The sequence below is a fragment of the Tachypleus tridentatus genome, chromosome 13, assembly GCF_004210375.1.
Source record: "Tachypleus tridentatus isolate NWPU-2018 chromosome 13, ASM421037v1, whole genome shotgun sequence".
NCBI lineage: Eukaryota > Metazoa > Arthropoda > Merostomata > Xiphosura > Limulidae > Tachypleus > Tachypleus tridentatus.
In genome coordinates, this window is record NC_134837.1 from 184,000,643 (window position 1) to 184,018,171 (window position 17,529).

Sequence of the window (17,529 nt, forward strand, 5' to 3'; positions counted from 1 at the left end):
GCAAGTTTTCTTCCCTTGTTACAAGTATTTACATTTCTATCTGTTGCAAGTTCTCTTCCCTTGTTACAAGTATTTACATTTCCATCTGTAGCAAGTTTTCTTCCCTTGTTACAAGTATTTACATTTCTATCTGTTGCAAGTTCTCTTCCCTTGTTACAAGTATTTACATTTCTATCTGTAACAAGTTCTCTTCCCTTTTCTAATATTATTTTAATCAAACTTTCATGATAATTAGGTTCAAAACCATTCAGTTGTGCTTTTGTATAATATATTAATTACATTTATTTATGCAGAATAGTGTAATATAATTATCTTCAATTTTTCATTGAAACTTTATCAGACTTTAATTAATTTTACACACACAGTAAGGTACCTGTCTGTAGTCTGGGTTATGAACTTAAATATGGAGGTTGTTACTATGATAAATAAAACAAAAATTCTAACTTGAATATGATTTATTTATAACATAACATATTATCACAGCATTCATTACTACTTCAAGAGTGTTGTATAAGCTTTAAGAACTCATTATGTATCTATTTAAAGTATCTACTGTGTGATGGGTTAAGGTGACATTCAAGGAAGACAGTGGTCAAATAAGTGGCAGTATGGGTGTTTCATGTGATTAAATGATGGTTATTATTCCCAGAAGTATCTTATGGACCAAAGTTGAAAGGTTACAGGTCAAAGTAGTAAATTGGTACAACTCAAGAATTGCTCTTCATATCAGCCTTGTAGTGGCTGTTGGAGTAGAAATTTCAACTGAGTTTATGTATTGTTGCAATAGTTGTGAACATTATTTTTCTTGCATTGATCTATGGAGAGTGTTAATATACTTGTCTGATGTGTGTGTGTGTGTGTGTATATATATATGACATATTTGTGCTCTTCCTCCACTTTGTGTATGTTGTGTTGCAGAACATTTATTAGTTTTTTTTGTCTAAGAATGTAACCTACCTATTTATTTAATTAATGTTAACTTATGTCAATGACAATAAATGCTCAATAACAGCAATTCTGGAGATTGATTGAGTTGTTAATCCTCATGAACATGGCCCTTGTTCCAAACTGTCATCTTATAGTTTTTGGTTAAGATTGGCTAAGTGAACTAGTAGTAGTTAGATAATGGATGAACAGATAAACACACAGGTTTCTGTGTATGTAAATTCATTATGACCACATCAAATATTTTGTGTAAGCTTTAAGAACTCAATACATATATATGCGTGTACTTAAAACATGGTATAAACTTTACAATGGTTGGGGTGAATTTGAAGGAAGAGGTACGAGCCAAGTAATGGTGGTAGTGGTTCTTTCTGTTACCTGCTTTCAACACTTTCCTCTTAATGTCCTTATACAATGTTTCACATAATTAATTTGTCATTAGCCTCAGAATTGTCTTATGGGCCAAAGTCAAAAGGTCACAAGTCAAAATAATAAATGGGTACAACTCAAGAAACTGCTCTTCATATCATTCTTATGCTGACTATTGGAGTAGAAACTTCAGCTGATTTTATGTATTACTACAACAGTGGGGAACATTTGTTTTTTTGCATTCCTCCATAGAGAGATTCTACTACACTCTCTGAGATATGTAATGTGTTTGTGTGCCATCCTGCCCTCACTATGTGTGTTGTGTTATAGGAAATGTAACGTTTCTTGTAGGTTTTTTATGTGTAAGGTCGTGGTGTCATATATGCATTTAGTTAATGTTAATGCCACAAATAATAAAAGCACACTAATGGCAATAATGGGAGTTATGCCCCCTCCTTGTTCCAAAATATCATCCCACAAAGTTTGGTTGAGATTGGCCCAGCAACGTGGTAATAGTTAGATAATGGACAGACATATATCCCTAGTAACACAGTATTTTCCACAAGGAAAAAACCACCAATCACAATTAACAGAGTATTTGCTAGTAGTCATTTATAAACATAAGTAATTGTTTTTTTCATACTTGTATTCATGTTGTAAAGTTCTTTTGCTCTCTAGTCCTAGGTGTTAAAATCAAAATGTGTGAGTATATGTGAAAGGCAAAATTGACAGAACTATACCTGTTGTTGGCTAATAGAATCTACATTGTATTTGGGACAAGTTATCCTTGGAAATTCCTGTGGAAATATGAAATTTAATTTCTACCTTTTTATGATCTTCTATTTTTCCCTTTTATATTTATCTTACCTGTTCAATTCTCTTATCTATAGAATTCATTGTGTGATCTTCTTCATATGTTTTTAGTGAATCAATATTTTGGATCAAAAATATTTGTCCACCCTGTATGATGGGGACCATGTTCTGGTGTTTGTGATAGTAATATTCATGTTGTACAAATGTGTTCTGAAAGTAACATTATTCATGTCATAATGGGACATTGCTTTGTAGGTACATTCATGTTGTAGATGTGTAGCAGTAACTGCTTGACTTTATTTTCTGTAGCAAGGAAGAAGTGGAAAGATGTAAGCAGAAAGACCTTCTTGAAGAGATGCTTGCAGAAATGTCAGGGGAGTTCCCTGCACTTAGCACAGTCTTCGTCAAGGAAAGAGATACTTACCTAGCGTATTCCCTCCGCCTTGCTGCTACTCCACTTCGAGACTTGTCGTCTCCCAATGGTGAGAAAGTTTTATAATTTCTAATTTTGGATTGGTATGTTTTAGGTACTAGTTTAAAACTTTGTCATTCTTGTATGAAACAAACAACTTCTGACTAAATGTGTAAATTTATCTCAGTAACTTGAGGAAGTGTTTAGATGTTGAATATCACAAATTTAACTTCTATGATGTGGGCCAGCAGCTGCCATGCTGAGTTCTAACAAGTGACATTTATAAACTCTTTTTTTTCATGGTTATTCTTCTTGAGGTTTGTGATTTTATGTAATTGTGACGTTGAAGCTTGTGTTCCATATGTCTAAAAGTGTTACGTCATGGTTGTTTAAACCTTCTTATCAACTTATGTATAATGAATGACTTATATATACAAGGTCTCTTTAAACTTCATTTGTCAATATTCCTACAGTTATGTAATTAATTAATCTGTGATGAGTGACTGATCAAAGTCACGGTTTACAACTTGGATACTAATTTCTCTGTAATAAAATGCAATGATACATTTCTTAAGAAGTGTTATAACGAACAAAGTCACAGTTCACTGCTCAGACTGAGTTACCCCTGTAATAGTGTGAACATATATTTATTAGTTTTATTTACTGTAGGTGTGATACCTTCAACAGTTGTAGGAGTCGTGGGTATTGGACATGTTCCAGGCATCATCCAAAACTGGGACAACGTGGCTGATGCAGATATTGCCCATCTTCTTATGTAAGTAGATTTATCATATTCACATTATGTGTGTAGTGTAACATTAAGTTAATACTGCAGTAACATGAAAGCTCAGTATCAGATTTTGAAGTCATTATAGTGAGGGTATGGGTAAAGTTCTGGCAAAGATAAAGTGAACATAAATTCGTAGTCAAACACAAAGTAGCAAGCAGTAAGATAATTCCCTTGTCCTATAGGAGGTTTCAGTAAGTTGTAACAAAGTGTTGTTGTTGTTTTTGACAGCACCTTTAGAATTTTATTCAAAAGGTTATTCTGGGTCAGTTTTTCCCCATGTACAGGATAGAGTCAGGGGTAAACTGTTGCAAATTAGCTCGACATGTTCTACCTTTCACAGTGAAAATTAGTTAGGAGAATATCACATTTCTTTGTTTATTGTTTTGTTTGTTTAAGAAGTCCATTCTCAAGAGTATGACACTCCTTTTATTAAAATAGAGGACAACATTTTGACCTTCTTAGGTTATCTTCAGGTTAACAAAATTTTATTAACTTGAACATGACCTAAGAGGGTCGAAACATTGTGGTGTATTTTAATTAAAGCTCTAATACCCAAAGCAGCTGTCTTGAGAATACATTTTTACTTCAAGTGGGTTTCTCGTCATCACGAATTAGTTCAAGATAGTTCTGCCTCTTAAGGAACAGTTTTACACAGTTGAAACACATTGTACAACATAATCTTACAACTTTACCCATAAGAAGAAAGGTCCACTTTTCAAACGTTTTTATTTTATGAGGGATCATATTTTTGTTTTACAACTAAAACTTAGTGCAGCACAGTTTTACCTGTCATGTAACAAGTGTACACGATTGTACCTGTCATGTGGCAAGCATACATGCTGTGTAACTTACAGTGCAACATTGTCCTATCTTTTCTTAACTGTTTTGCTACAGGTAAGTCAAAGTGCATGTTTCACAACCTTCTGGAGAGCTATATCCAAAATGTATGTAGAACTACTTTATTATCAGTGTACCTGAATAAAGTTTGCATCAAAATGGCATTAATAAATTAAATGTTAATATTATACAAGTTTTAAGTTTTTAATTTTGTAAGAAAAGTTTAAAAAAACCTTCAGTCTAAACAACCATGAGAATTGTGATATTTGTTCTCTAGGTCTTCCCTCATGTCTAATTTATTTACCATCCCTCTGAGAAGTACAAAAGTTAATGTAATTTAGTCATTATAATAAAGATATTACTAGGACAAACATTGTTCTTTTATTCTTCAATCTTGTTTATTTACAGAGCCATGTACAAGAAAATCACATTGACCTGTCACATAATCTTTTTCAAGAATTGACAATAGTTTTCTCTAATGTTATTTGTAACCAATGGAAAGCCAGAGCTTAACTGTTAAATGATGTATTATATTGTCTTCTCTTCTGTACATAATTTTATGTGTTTCACCTCCAATTTGAAAAATTTTCCTGCAGTATCCAGTTGAGCAAGATTAGCTAAATTTTTGCAGGTTTTTATTACATAATTAGAAAGCCAATTATAGAAAATTTGTAGGGCAATATTTGTTTTGTATGTAATGTTATTCTGTGTTTTATGTGCATTGTCTAAATAAATGAAAATTACATAGTGTGCTAGTACGATTAAGATATATAATTACAGTCATGTGAAAAAGTTAGGACACCCTATGAAAGCCTGTGTATTTTTGAAACATTTTTGGATATATAGATATTTAATGTCAATTTTAACAATACTGAGAGATTATAGGAATATAACTAAACAATTAAAACTGAAGAAAAGACTTTTCAAGATCTTCTGTAAATGTAATTCTACAAAAAATGCATATTCTAACTGAGGAAAAAGTTAGGAGACCCCCACATTTATTCCCACTTAAAATGGCTCAACTCACACACAGGTGTATCACACCAGGTGCACGTGATTAGAAGATTGTTACTCAGCATTATGAATGAGGCTTGTTCTATTTAAACCTCAAACATTTAGTTTGGTGTGCTCCTGACTGTTGAAGTGAGAGTGGGCACAATGGTGAGAGCAAAAGAGCTGTCTGAGGCCTTCAGAAAGAAAACTGTAGCAGCTTATGAGTCTGGTAAGGGATTTAAAAAGATCCCAAAAGATTTTGAAATCATCCATTCCACTGACTGGAAAATAGTCAACAAGTGGAGGGCTTTCAATACAACTGTCAACATGCCCAGGTCTGGTCTTCTAAGCAACTTCACCCCGAGAGCAAACTGTAAGATGCTAAACGAGATCTCCAAAAACCTTAAAATGTTATCATGGGACCTACAGCAGGCTCTGGCTACTGTTGATGTGAAAGTGCATGCCTCCATGGGAGGTGTGCAAGGAGGAAACCTTTTGCTCTCTAAGAGAAACATCAAGGCCAGACTGAAGTTTGCCAGAGAGAATGAAGACAAAGACCAGGACTTCTGGAATAATGTTCTTTGGACAGCTGAGTCAAAATTGAATTATTTGGACACCAGAACAGAGGACATGTTTGGCGTAAACCAAATACAGCATTCCAGGAAAAGAACCTCATACCAACTGTGAAGCATGGAGGTGGAAGTGTCATGGTTTGGGGCTGCTTTGCTGCAGCAGGACCTGGACAGCTCGCAATCATAGAATTCACCATCCATTCTACTGTGTATCAGAGGGTACTTGAGGAACATGTGAGTCCATCTGTAAGAAAATTAAAGCTGAAGTGGAACTTGATCCTGCAACATGACAATGACCAAAAATATACCATTAAATCCATCAAGGACTGGCTGAAAACTAAGAAATGGAGTCCTGGAATGGCCGAGTCAAAGCCCAGATCTTAATGCCACTGAGATGCTGTGGGGTGACTTGAAACGGGCTGTACATGCAAGAAACACCTCAAACATCTCACAGCTGACATAATTCTGCATTGAGGAGTGGGGAAAACTTTCCTCAGACTGATGTCAGAGACTGGTTGATGGCTACAAGAAGCATTTCACTGCAGTTATTTCAGGCAAAGGGGGTAACACTAGCTATTAGGGGTTAGGGTGTCCTAACTTTTTCTTCAGTTAGAATATGCATTTTTGTAGAATTACATTAACAGAAGATCTTGAAAATTCTTTTAATGAGTTTTAATTGTTTAGTTATATTCCTATAATCTTGCAGTATTGTTAAAATTGAGATTAAATATCTATATATCCAAAAATGTTTCAAAAATACACAGGCTTTCATAGGGTGTCCCAACTTTTTCACATGACTGTATATAAAAAATGCTTAGTACAATTACAGTATATAAATATGTAAAAAAGGCTTAACTTTCAGTGATAATTGACAACAAAAGTACAAAATATGCAGGTAAGTACTATGTTTCTTGTTCTTAATGTGTATTATTTATTGTTTTAAAAGTAGCTAAAATGTAAAAATTAAGAAGTTATTAGGTTATATAAATGTAGATTAGGTAAGATAATGAAAAATAATAATTTATGAGATTGCTTGTAAATAGCTGGTGCATTACGTAACTCAATATTGTAACTTGAACTACAAGTTTGCTGAGTGATTGATAACTTGTGTGGGATTATCAGTTACACAAGGGTCAAAGGGCAATAAAACAAAATTGAAGTATGAATTGATGTTTATTTGTTACAATTTTCAATCATTCCAGAAAGAAAAAAAGGTAATATAAGTGTTTATTTTTAATGGTGGTTGCAAGGTTGGTCAAACTGTCCAAATGCATAGAGGATTAGGGTAGAGAAAATAACAGACAAATTATAAAGTTTTACTGAAAAAAAGTGTATAATATTTATTTAGGAGATTTCAGTTGAAATTTGACAATTTTCAGGTGAAGAAAAATATTCATAATCTTAACATAAAAATAACTGCACTGGGAGAAATCAGCACTCTAAATCTGTGTATTCACAGGCAAGTGATTAGAAAAAAATATTTAATTGAAAATCAGAATTTCTGTGTACAAAAAATGTTTACTTTACTAAAGCTTGCCAAAGTTTGAGATGGTGCACAAAATATTAACTCTATCATTAAGGCCATGTCATTGCAGTTGTTGACTTCCACTCAGAATTGTATTAAAGTACTATTTTATGAATTTAAGTCAATAAGTTTGGTATCAAATTGTACATTATGATTTTAATTTTAGTATTATACAGTAGTTAAGTTCTTAATTTAAAAGTAAATGTTAAAAGAACACATAAATATCTTTTTTTGTGAGTCACATGTTAAATGCAACACTAGTTCAAATTAGGTATTTGTGATTTTAAAATATTAAGTTTATATTTTCATATGAATTAGGATATCAAATTACCAATATTGAAAAGCTAGAATATAAAATAAGAACCTCATATATTTTTATTTTTGAGATATGGCTTATGTACTGAATCGAACATGGTGGTCCCATTCAACTCTTTCCATTTTTTGAAATGGTCCTTTATATACTCTCATTCCAGTATATAACGTGAATTATCAATTGACAGCTAAGAATATTCCTGTTAGTAGTCTTCTCAGCCATTTTAATCTGTGAAAAGGCTATCGCATTTTTCAAACCAAGATTTTAAGAAGATAGGTTGTGTCTTTAGTCTGCTAGAAGTTTCATATTTTGTTAAATCTAAATGCATCTTATTTACTAAGTTTAATAAATTATAGTGTACTTCTATGGTATCAGTGTAGTTATTTATGATTTTTTTGGTTATTCAGCAATATAAATAAAACCTAAAAAACATTTTGTTTCATTTTAAAAGCCTTAACAACCTATACCAAGAAGAAACTGAGTTCAGTGGTTGTAACTAGAAAAGATGATTGTTTGCTTTATTACTTAATTTACTGTTCTACATTTTAAGAAAAATAAGTTTAACTTATCTCTACATATAATAATCTCTCTCTCTCTCTCTCACACACACACACACACACACACACACACACACACACACACACACACACACACACTATATTGTAAAATAAATGAAATGTAACTGTATATTACAAAATACTAGTCTACTAAGACTGGGTTACTTTGTAACGTCTAAAGGTCAGTTTTATATTATTGATGTGGGATGAGTGCATGTACACCATGTCAGTGCAATTTCTGTAATGTTAACTAGGCATGACTCGAAGGTCAATGTAGTAAGAATTATAAATATATCATGTTATGTGATTTTAGCTATAGACACTAATCATTTGTATTTTCATGTTATAATTTGTAGTAATTCTGGAATGAAAAAAAGCATAATTTATATTCCTAAATTTCTTATGGCGATTTCAAGGTCGGTCAAATTTACAGACTCCACATAGTTTATGTAAAAGTAACGGACAAAATATAATTTTACTGAAAACAAATGTTTGAACTGTATTAAGAAGGTTTTATAGATTATACAAATAGTATTTGAGGTTTTAGGGACAAAAGGCTTTTTATTTTTAATCATATCATGAAAATCATTTTACAATTGGACTAGAAATGAAACAGGCTTAACATTTTCACAGACAAATTTTAGCAAAAATACTATTAAAAATATAATTTGTATACAAAAGAAACTTGTAATCGTTACTAAAAATCTGGAGAAGATACACACAGTGCTTCAAAAGTTATAAATATTTAACGTGTGTAAATGTGTATATAAACTTGTGTATATTATACTGATCTTGTCACGAAAGGGTTAATAGCTATAGTATGGAAACCATTGAATTAGCTGAATCTATAATGAAAGGGTTAAGGCATACTTAGTTGAAACTTAAAATAAACTGTAGTCCTACCTCTCAAGGAGCAGGTGCACATAGTTGAAACTTAGTACAGTATAATCCTACCTTTCTAGAGACAGTTAAAATTTGGTGTGGTGTATTTTTGGTATTCTTTCATGTCGTAATTCCAGTGATAAACTGCTGACATTGAGAGCACAAACAATAAAAGAGAGAAAATTCAAGCAAAAAGTATAAAAACTACTGATAATGTTTTACAGGTTACCACTAGTGTAAAAAAAAAAAGAGTAGATCACATACTACTGTCTCCTGTTAATGTATCCAACCTCTGTGACCTGTAACATAATTAGATGTTATACTAAAATCTGTACTCATGAAAGTGTATATTGAAGTGTATCTCTATCATGACATCCATCTCGTTGATATTTGTTCAGGTAATTATTCAGTCAAAGTTTTCTTATGTGTATAAACACTACTTTTGGTTTTATTGCTACTTAGGAAACAAAACATGTCCAAAAGCTAGCAAAATTACCTTGCAGATCAGTTTCTATGTTTATATTATACAATATTGTATATTAAATTGTGTGTAAGGTTGGATTGTCAGATAGATGTATTTCCCATTGTGATTTATAATGTTTGCTCAGACTTTTGTGCTCAGATTAGAATCTTTATTGTAATATTATTTCTTTAAATAATGTAATAAAAACTGTAACTACTACAGACAGTGAAATCTGTAAGCCCACTTTATCACCAAATGATTGATTTTATGACACAGTTTTGTACCTTTTTAAAAAAACCTTTATATTATTGCACAAAATGTCTATTAAGGTGCATGTACAAGATAAAAACCCTATAACCCAAGCACTTTTAAAAGGTGGACATTTCTTCAGTTTGCCCATGAAGAAAGGTTTGCCTTTTGAAAACTCTTGGGTTATAGAGTATTTTCATTTTATACCAAGACTTCTTGAACCTATGTGTTTTTCTGATGTCAAGAAGATATATTTACATTATTTGAAATGGAGTGTGTACACATTTATATAGTAATTTCCATGTACATTTTGTTTCTTGGATAGACAAACTGAATATTATTGTCAAAGATTGTTGAATATAAATCAGTTATTTTAATGACTGCATGTAAGTCTAAGTTCATTCGACTTCAGTCTGTTATAATTCAATGCTTGCACCTTCTCATGTGAGGATTGTTGTCACTGTTTTCATTCACACTCATTTCTGTTTTTTTAAAACTTACCATTGTTTAGTTTCTCCCTGCTTTTCCTAGTTGTCCAAGTTCATCTTATCCAGTGTTTCAATTTAGAAAAGTTATCAAAGTAAAAGTACAAAAACTGGTCAGGTTGTTTCACTTCGATGTACTGTTATACCCTCACCTAGGTTAAACATAAAAAGAAATAGTTAGTATATTTAAATGTCCTTCTTGATGATGAGAAACCCACTTGCAATCAAAATGTATCTCAGAATGGCTGGTATGGTATTAACACTTTCACTAATGTTTCAACCTTCCTAGGTTATCTTCAGGTTAACCTGAATAAACATATTACATCTCTTTTGTAATTTCAGGAAGGTCAAAATGTTGTTCTCTGCTTATCAATAAGTGTTAATACCCTTATCAGCTGTTCTGAGATATGTCAATATTTATATGTCGCTTGATGAAAACATTTAACTTAATAAACATCTACAGTTCCTTTTTGTCAGTTTAAGAAGTTTCAAATTTCTTTAATATCTATGTGTTATTAAATATTAGATTGTTTCCCAAATATAAAAAAGTGTTTTGTGAATGGCCAGCATGTCATGTGTTTGTTTCAGGTTTTGTTTTCGTAGTCCATCTTAACTACTGTATATTACAAGTAAGTGATGTATGAAACCACCAAACAATATGTATTCTGGTACCACTATCAGTGTATCATAATATCATATTCACGTGATGTTTCTGCTAGACATGGAATCAAACTATTATTAATTATAATCTTTTCTTTTACTCCTAAGAGTTCCCAAGCCGTCTTACACTTCCAAAGTGATTCGACGTACCTTGAAGATCTCTGCTTTGAGTTTAGTTCTGTGGGGATGTTGGCAACTTCTCCCATCTTCAGTCAAGTCCCCTCTTAACTCACGCAAACCTTTGGATTGGATAACTAACTTAGTTAGCTATTAAATGTGCTGTTACTGTAGGTCAGCAGTTGTTTCCACAGATGCATGAAGAAAAAAAGGTCGCTCACATATGTATGTTTATTTAAAAACTACCTGTTTAAACTGGTCATCTTAACATTTGTAAGAGGCTTGTTTTACTTCTGAACATGAGCCTGTAGTAAACCACCATAAAAGGCCAATGATGTGACTTCCTGCTAAATGTTACTTGCATTATTGGCAGTATGATAAAGGAGATAATTATTTTAGGTTAAAACGTAACAGTTATCATTTTTGTTGCTGATCAGAATAAATCCTAAAGAAATATGTTATATTTATATAAAGGTTACTGAGAAGTAAAGTAGTCTTATAGAACACACCAGGTAAAATTACAGAAAAAAGTAGTTTGTAAATGATTACTTAGAAAGGAGTGACAATGTACATACAACAGTTAAGTAATAATGATTAATGAATTGGTTTATATCCACCAGTTATTTTTGTTTATTTTGTGTTTTTTTGTTTTTTATTTTAAAGGGAGAAATAAGGCATATATTAGGGAAATAAAAGTTGTGTGTTGAATTTTTACCAAACATTGGGATAACATGTGAGAACTTAACATGCGTAGGTCTTATTTGCTTTTGTTGTGTATTTTCTGTTTAATTAGAAAACGGAGGATGTTTATAGAACAGATTACAATGTTCATAACTATGTGAAAGTTGTTCATTATTTAGTTCATGTAGGTTATTTCTTATTTTTTGTCTGTAATGTGAGAGAAAAACAACAGAATCTTTCTGAAGTTTTTATTTATCAGGTTTCTGTACATTGTTGGCCATTAGAAAATTAGCCAATAATATAATTTATTTACCAGATTTCTACATTGTTGGCCATTAGAAAATTAGCCAATAATATAATTTATTTGCCAACTTTCTACATTGTTGGCCATTTAGAAAATTAGCGGATAATATAGTTTATTCACCAGCTTTCTACATGCTTTGGCCATTTTAGAAAACTATCCTATAATGTAATTTATTTACCACCATTCTATATGTTGTTGGCCATTTTAAAAAACTTAACTGTTAATATAATTTATTTACCAGGTTTAACATAAAATCCTATTTTTGTGGAACAATAAAATAATATATAAAAATAACGTATATGTTAATGAGTTCAGAATTGTTACATGACAACAACAAAAAAAAAAAAAGTGTAGACATCAATATATCTTGACATGTATACAAATGTATGAAAATTTTGTACACTAAATCCTGTGGAATAAAGAAACTATACACACAGGTGTAGTAAACCAGATATTTCTTGTATTTAAAAACTTACATATGTTTTGATAATCTAATTGATGAAAGCTGTATTCAAAACTATAGTTTTAAGGCTTCAAGAAGTACCATCTCACTTTTTGTATGTATCGGAAATCCCTCAGTTTTTATCATACTTTAGATTGAATAGATATTCTCAAATCATACAATATAAGTTTAATTTTCAGTGCCTGATACTGTACATTTTCTACAAAGGCTCTAGTGAGCTTGTATTGCTGCTATCTGGCACAAACTGATTTATCTTGTACTATAATATGCAGCAAAATCAATTTCACTTATCTTTTTTGACACTTCTTAGTGTCCCGTCAAGACACACTAAACTTTCCTTGTATTGTACTTACTTTAAGCTGCATTACAGTAACATTCAGTTTAGCCTGCATTGAATTTGTACACTGGAATGTTAGTTCACATAACATCTCCATATATGCAATAATATTTATTCCAGTATGTGCACAGGAATTTGTCACCAATAAAAATTCCACTTTGAAGTGTTTAAATGTAAACAGTTAAAAATTGATATTTAAAGAGCTCTAAATGATCCTGTGTATTAAAAACATCAATTGAAAATAACATTTAATTATAAGTGTAAAACAAGCCGTGTAAATATTGATTCATGTAATACAACAATACACATTAAAAATGGCTTTGTGTCTAAATGGACAAATATTATTTTTGCAATATATGAAAATTTTTAAAAATCCTTAATTTATCTGTTAAAAATACTTGAGTGAAACTTCTTACTTCTCATTACTTATTTTGATATTGCTTCTCAGCTGTCATATGTTTTTTATTGTTATGAAAATTTATTATTTTTAGGAAAGACAGATGAGCAGCAGAAGTGTGTATGTGTGTGCATTTTCCATGGGAACTAAGGTTAAAGGAAATGTACAGCCTTTCTGCTACTTACAGTCATATATCAGAAATGTATTGTTTACACAAAATAATCCAGGGAGAAGTGCTAATCCACAATAAAGCAGGTTACTGGACTCGCTTAGTGGCACAAAGCACTGATGATGAAGGGTGTGGGTGGGCATGTAAAACACCACAAGCAGTTTGATTGTGAGAAAGAAAAAAACATACTTTTATAATACCTTTAAAAATTCATATTTTTAGGTTACAGAATTTTTTTAATAATCGTAAGATTGTGTGACACTTGAATGCTCTTAGTGCATCTCAAGTGAAATATGCCTCAAGGACTTTATATGACAAAATATATATGTATACATGTAATCTCTTCTGATAATATACTAAACAACGACAAGTATCCTCTTCTAATATACTAAACAACGACACAAGTATCCTTTACTAATAATATCATACCAAATGACGACACACGGGTCCTTTTCTAATAATACCACACTAAATGACGACACACGGGCCCTTTTCTAATAATACCATACTAAATGACGACACATGGACCCTCTTCTAATTGTGGCCAGGTATGTTAAGGCGTTCGACTCATAATCCGAGGGTTGCGGGTTCAAATCCCAGTCGCACCAAACACGCTCGCCCTTTCAGCCGTGGGGGCGTTATAATGTGACAGTCAATCCCAGTATTCGTTTGTAAAAGAGTAGCCCAAGAGTTGGCAGTGGGTGGTGATGACTAGCTGCCTTCCCTCTAGTCTTACACTGCTAAATTAGGGACGGCTAGCGCAGATAGCCCTCGAGTAGCTTTGCGCGTAATTCAAAACCAAAAAACTTCTTATAATATCATACTAAATAACAACATATGGACCCTCTTCTAATAATAAAATACTAAACAACGACACATGGACCCTCTTAATAATACCATACTAAATAACAACACACGGACCCTCTTCTAATAATATGCTAAACAACGACACACGAACCCTCTTCTAATAATAAACTAAACAATAACGCATGCAACCTCTTCTAATATGATACTAAACGATGACACACGGGAGGGGCCTGGCATGGCCAAGCGCGTAAGGCGTGCGACTCGTAATCCGAGGGTTGCGGGTTCAAATCCCAGTCGCACCAAACATGCTTGCCCTCCCAGCCGTGGGGGCGTTATAATGTGACGGTCCATCCCACTATTCGTTGGTAAAAGAGTAGCCCAAGAGTTTGCGGTGGGTGGTGATGACTAGCTGCCTTCCCTCTAGTCTTACACTGCTAAATTAGGGACGGCTAGCACAGATAGCCCTCGAGTAGCTTTGTGCGAAATTCCAAAAACAAACAGACACACGGGCTCTCTTCTAATAATATACTAAACTGACATGTGTAACCTCTTCTAACAATGACGCATGGACCCTTTTTTAATAATATACTAAATTGACGACACATGGACCTTCTATTAATATCATAGTAAACGACACATGGACCCTCTTCTAATAGTATACTAAACAACGTGTGTAACCTCTTGCTAGTAATATACTAAACAGTAATGCATGCAACCTCTTCTAATATGATACTAAACAATGACACATGGAACCTTTTCTGATAGCATGACAATATTCATTGACACATGACACCCCTTCTTAACATGCTACTCGACAATAGCATATAAAACCTTTATTAATGTACTTACTAGGTAACGACTGTTGGCACTTATTCTAATGTCATGATACTAAGTGGTGGCTCATTACACTGTACAGTGGTTTGTGGTTCCTACTTCTGTATTAGAAATGAGAAATACTTTGGTTTCAGTGCTTGAAGCAGGTAATATCTGTAACACCGCACCAATCAGGCATTTCTAAAGTTTCATGTCTAATTCTAAGAGTTGAAAATGAAGGTGTTTACAGTCTGAATTTTTACATGATTCTGGAATATTTGGATGTAAGAGTTGCTCCACTTGTGTAAGTATATTGATGTTTAAGTACGATAGTTTCACATCTAGATACATTAAAGTAACGAAGGATGTTAGAATTAGACATCATGCTAATCTTAGCTGCATTCATTTCGAGCTGCAACATACTAACCAAATAATAGGAGAAGGACCCATACAGTAACAAAAAATTTCTGGTTTATTTTGGTTTTCATGTTATATGTTACAGTATATGACACAAATTAACCCAACTTGTTATGAAATGTAGAGTTTAATTGTTACTATTTGCCAGATGCTTGAAAGCTATTTAAAGGTAAAGCCTTGATTTTTAAATTCTCTTCAATGTTTTCTTAAGGTGCATGATATCATTTTATTAACCTTCTTTTGTTTCCTTTGTAAAGAGAATGATATTGATTTATCCAGTTTGTTTCTTTCAGATTCTTTTATATAGAGTATCATCTTTTTATTGCTCTTTGGCTAGCCCTGCTGCTTTGAGCCTTTAAACTCCAAACTGCCAACCAATTCTTTATTGTTTGTTTTGTTTGTTTCATAACTCCCTTTTCAGGAGTACCACATTCCTTTACTGGTGGTTTGTTTCAGAACTCTTTTTCAGGAGTACCACATTCCCTTATTGGTTGTTTTTAGTTTCAGAAGTCCCTTCTCAAGTGTATCACTTTCCTTTATTAGATATTTCTGTGTGGATGCTTGTATGTGGTGAGGGAAACCTTCGAAAGAAGGTTCTATCTTTTAATTTCACCTCTTCTGCGATCTGAATGTCCACCTATTATGTGTTCAATGTGCATTTTGACCTGTGGGTGGGAGGACAGATTCCTGGTGGTTGAGGGGTCCAACCCCAACACACCAGTTTTGCCTTTAGTTCCTGTAGATGGGTGGTCCTGAAGGGGCAATTAGCTGATCCTTTGGGGTTAGGGTCAACCAAGTGCCAATATTAGACGTTCTCAACAGATGTTGTGTCTGATGCTGGTATTTGGGTATAATGTCCATGAAACCCTCACGTTGCTGCCGAGCTTCTTGTTTTCAGCTCTGTAGCATGTCCTCTCGTAGGGCTTCATGATGGGTGTGGTCAATGGACACCAAAATTTTTATCGTGGCTTCTAACACCTCTCACCTACACATTACTAAAGCTAAAAAACTTGATTGGTAAATAACCACGCTTGAGGACTCTAATACCAAATCCCAAGCTACAGTTGATATAGTATTAGGTTGTCCAGAAATAAATGTAATTATTGAACTGTGAAGTTTGGAAAAGTATAAATCAGTGTTTAAAACATGCTTTAATTAAAGTAAGCACCATTTGACTCAACACACTTTTGTCAAAGTGTAACGATGCTGTTTGTGCCCTTGCTATAGAAATCAGAGTTTCTATGGTTAATGAACTCCCTGAAAGCTTCTTCTGCAGCTTCCTGGTTTTGAAAGCATTTATTGTTCAAAAATTTTTCAAAATGCTTGAAAAAACGAAAATCTTTAGGGGAAGGTCTGGGGAATAAAAGATGGGTTAGGCAGAACCTTGATTCCCACTTTCTTCAATTTTTCGAGGGTCATCCTTGACAGGTATCATAACGCTGATTTTGTTGATCTTCAGGTAGCTCATGCAGAACCCACTTATCCAACTTTTTCGTCTTTTCAATTGCACTCAGGTGGTTAGCAATGCTTGATTTGTTTGTGTATAGCTTTTCTGTAAGCTCACTGTTGTGCGAGGGTCTTTCTCAACTGCTTCCCTTAATGTGTTTTCATCTAAGGATGGCTTCCTTCCATAATCTTCGTGGCCTTAAAGACTTTCATCTCTATTTCAAAACCTTTGGAACCAACGCTTAACTGTATGTTCAGTGACAGATCCATGGCCGAATGTCAGATTGATGTTCCATGTAGTTTTGTTAGCTTTTCATCCAAGTTGTAGATTGTAGTGGAAAATCAAACGAAAGTCCTTCTTGTCTATTTTGCCTTGGGGGTTGCAAAACTTGCTCTGAGTAGAGTTGAAACAGCAGACAATTAAGATACCTTGTAAGTAATAAACGTTGGATTAAACCAACCAGCCAACCAACGATAAGTTACTCAATATTCAGCTTCTAAATATCATCGTGAGAATTCCAACATTTATTTCCAGACAAACTAATACCTTGATGTCTAATTTTACACTCACTATCTGGAAAGTATCTTGGGTAGATGTTACCATTTTTTTCATTCAGAAGGGATTGGAAGGGTTTGCTGGCTCTACCAAATCTGTCTGAAAATTAAAATCTTGAGACATTCTGGTTGAAACTTCAAACCAGAACACACCAAAC

At 33.1% G+C, this 17,529-nt stretch overlaps 1 protein-coding gene across 2 annotated transcripts in view; it reads left to right on the top strand.

Moving 5' to 3' along the window:
- Positions 1 to 12,403, top strand: part of LOC143240538 (traB domain-containing protein-like) — a 38,106-nt gene extending 25,703 nt beyond the window's left edge. For both annotated transcript variants that reach the window (XM_076483132.1, XM_076483134.1), the window contains exons 7-9: positions 2,437 to 2,609; positions 3,209 to 3,314; positions 10,974 to 12,403. In XM_076483132.1, the coding sequence (XP_076339247.1) occupies positions 2,437 to 2,609; positions 3,209 to 3,314; positions 10,974 to 11,139 (445 nt within the window). In that variant the 3' untranslated portion in view covers positions 11,140 to 12,403. The remainder of the gene's footprint in view (positions 1 to 2,436; positions 2,610 to 3,208; positions 3,315 to 10,973) is intronic.
- Positions 12,404 to 17,529: the final 5,126 nt, after the last annotated feature.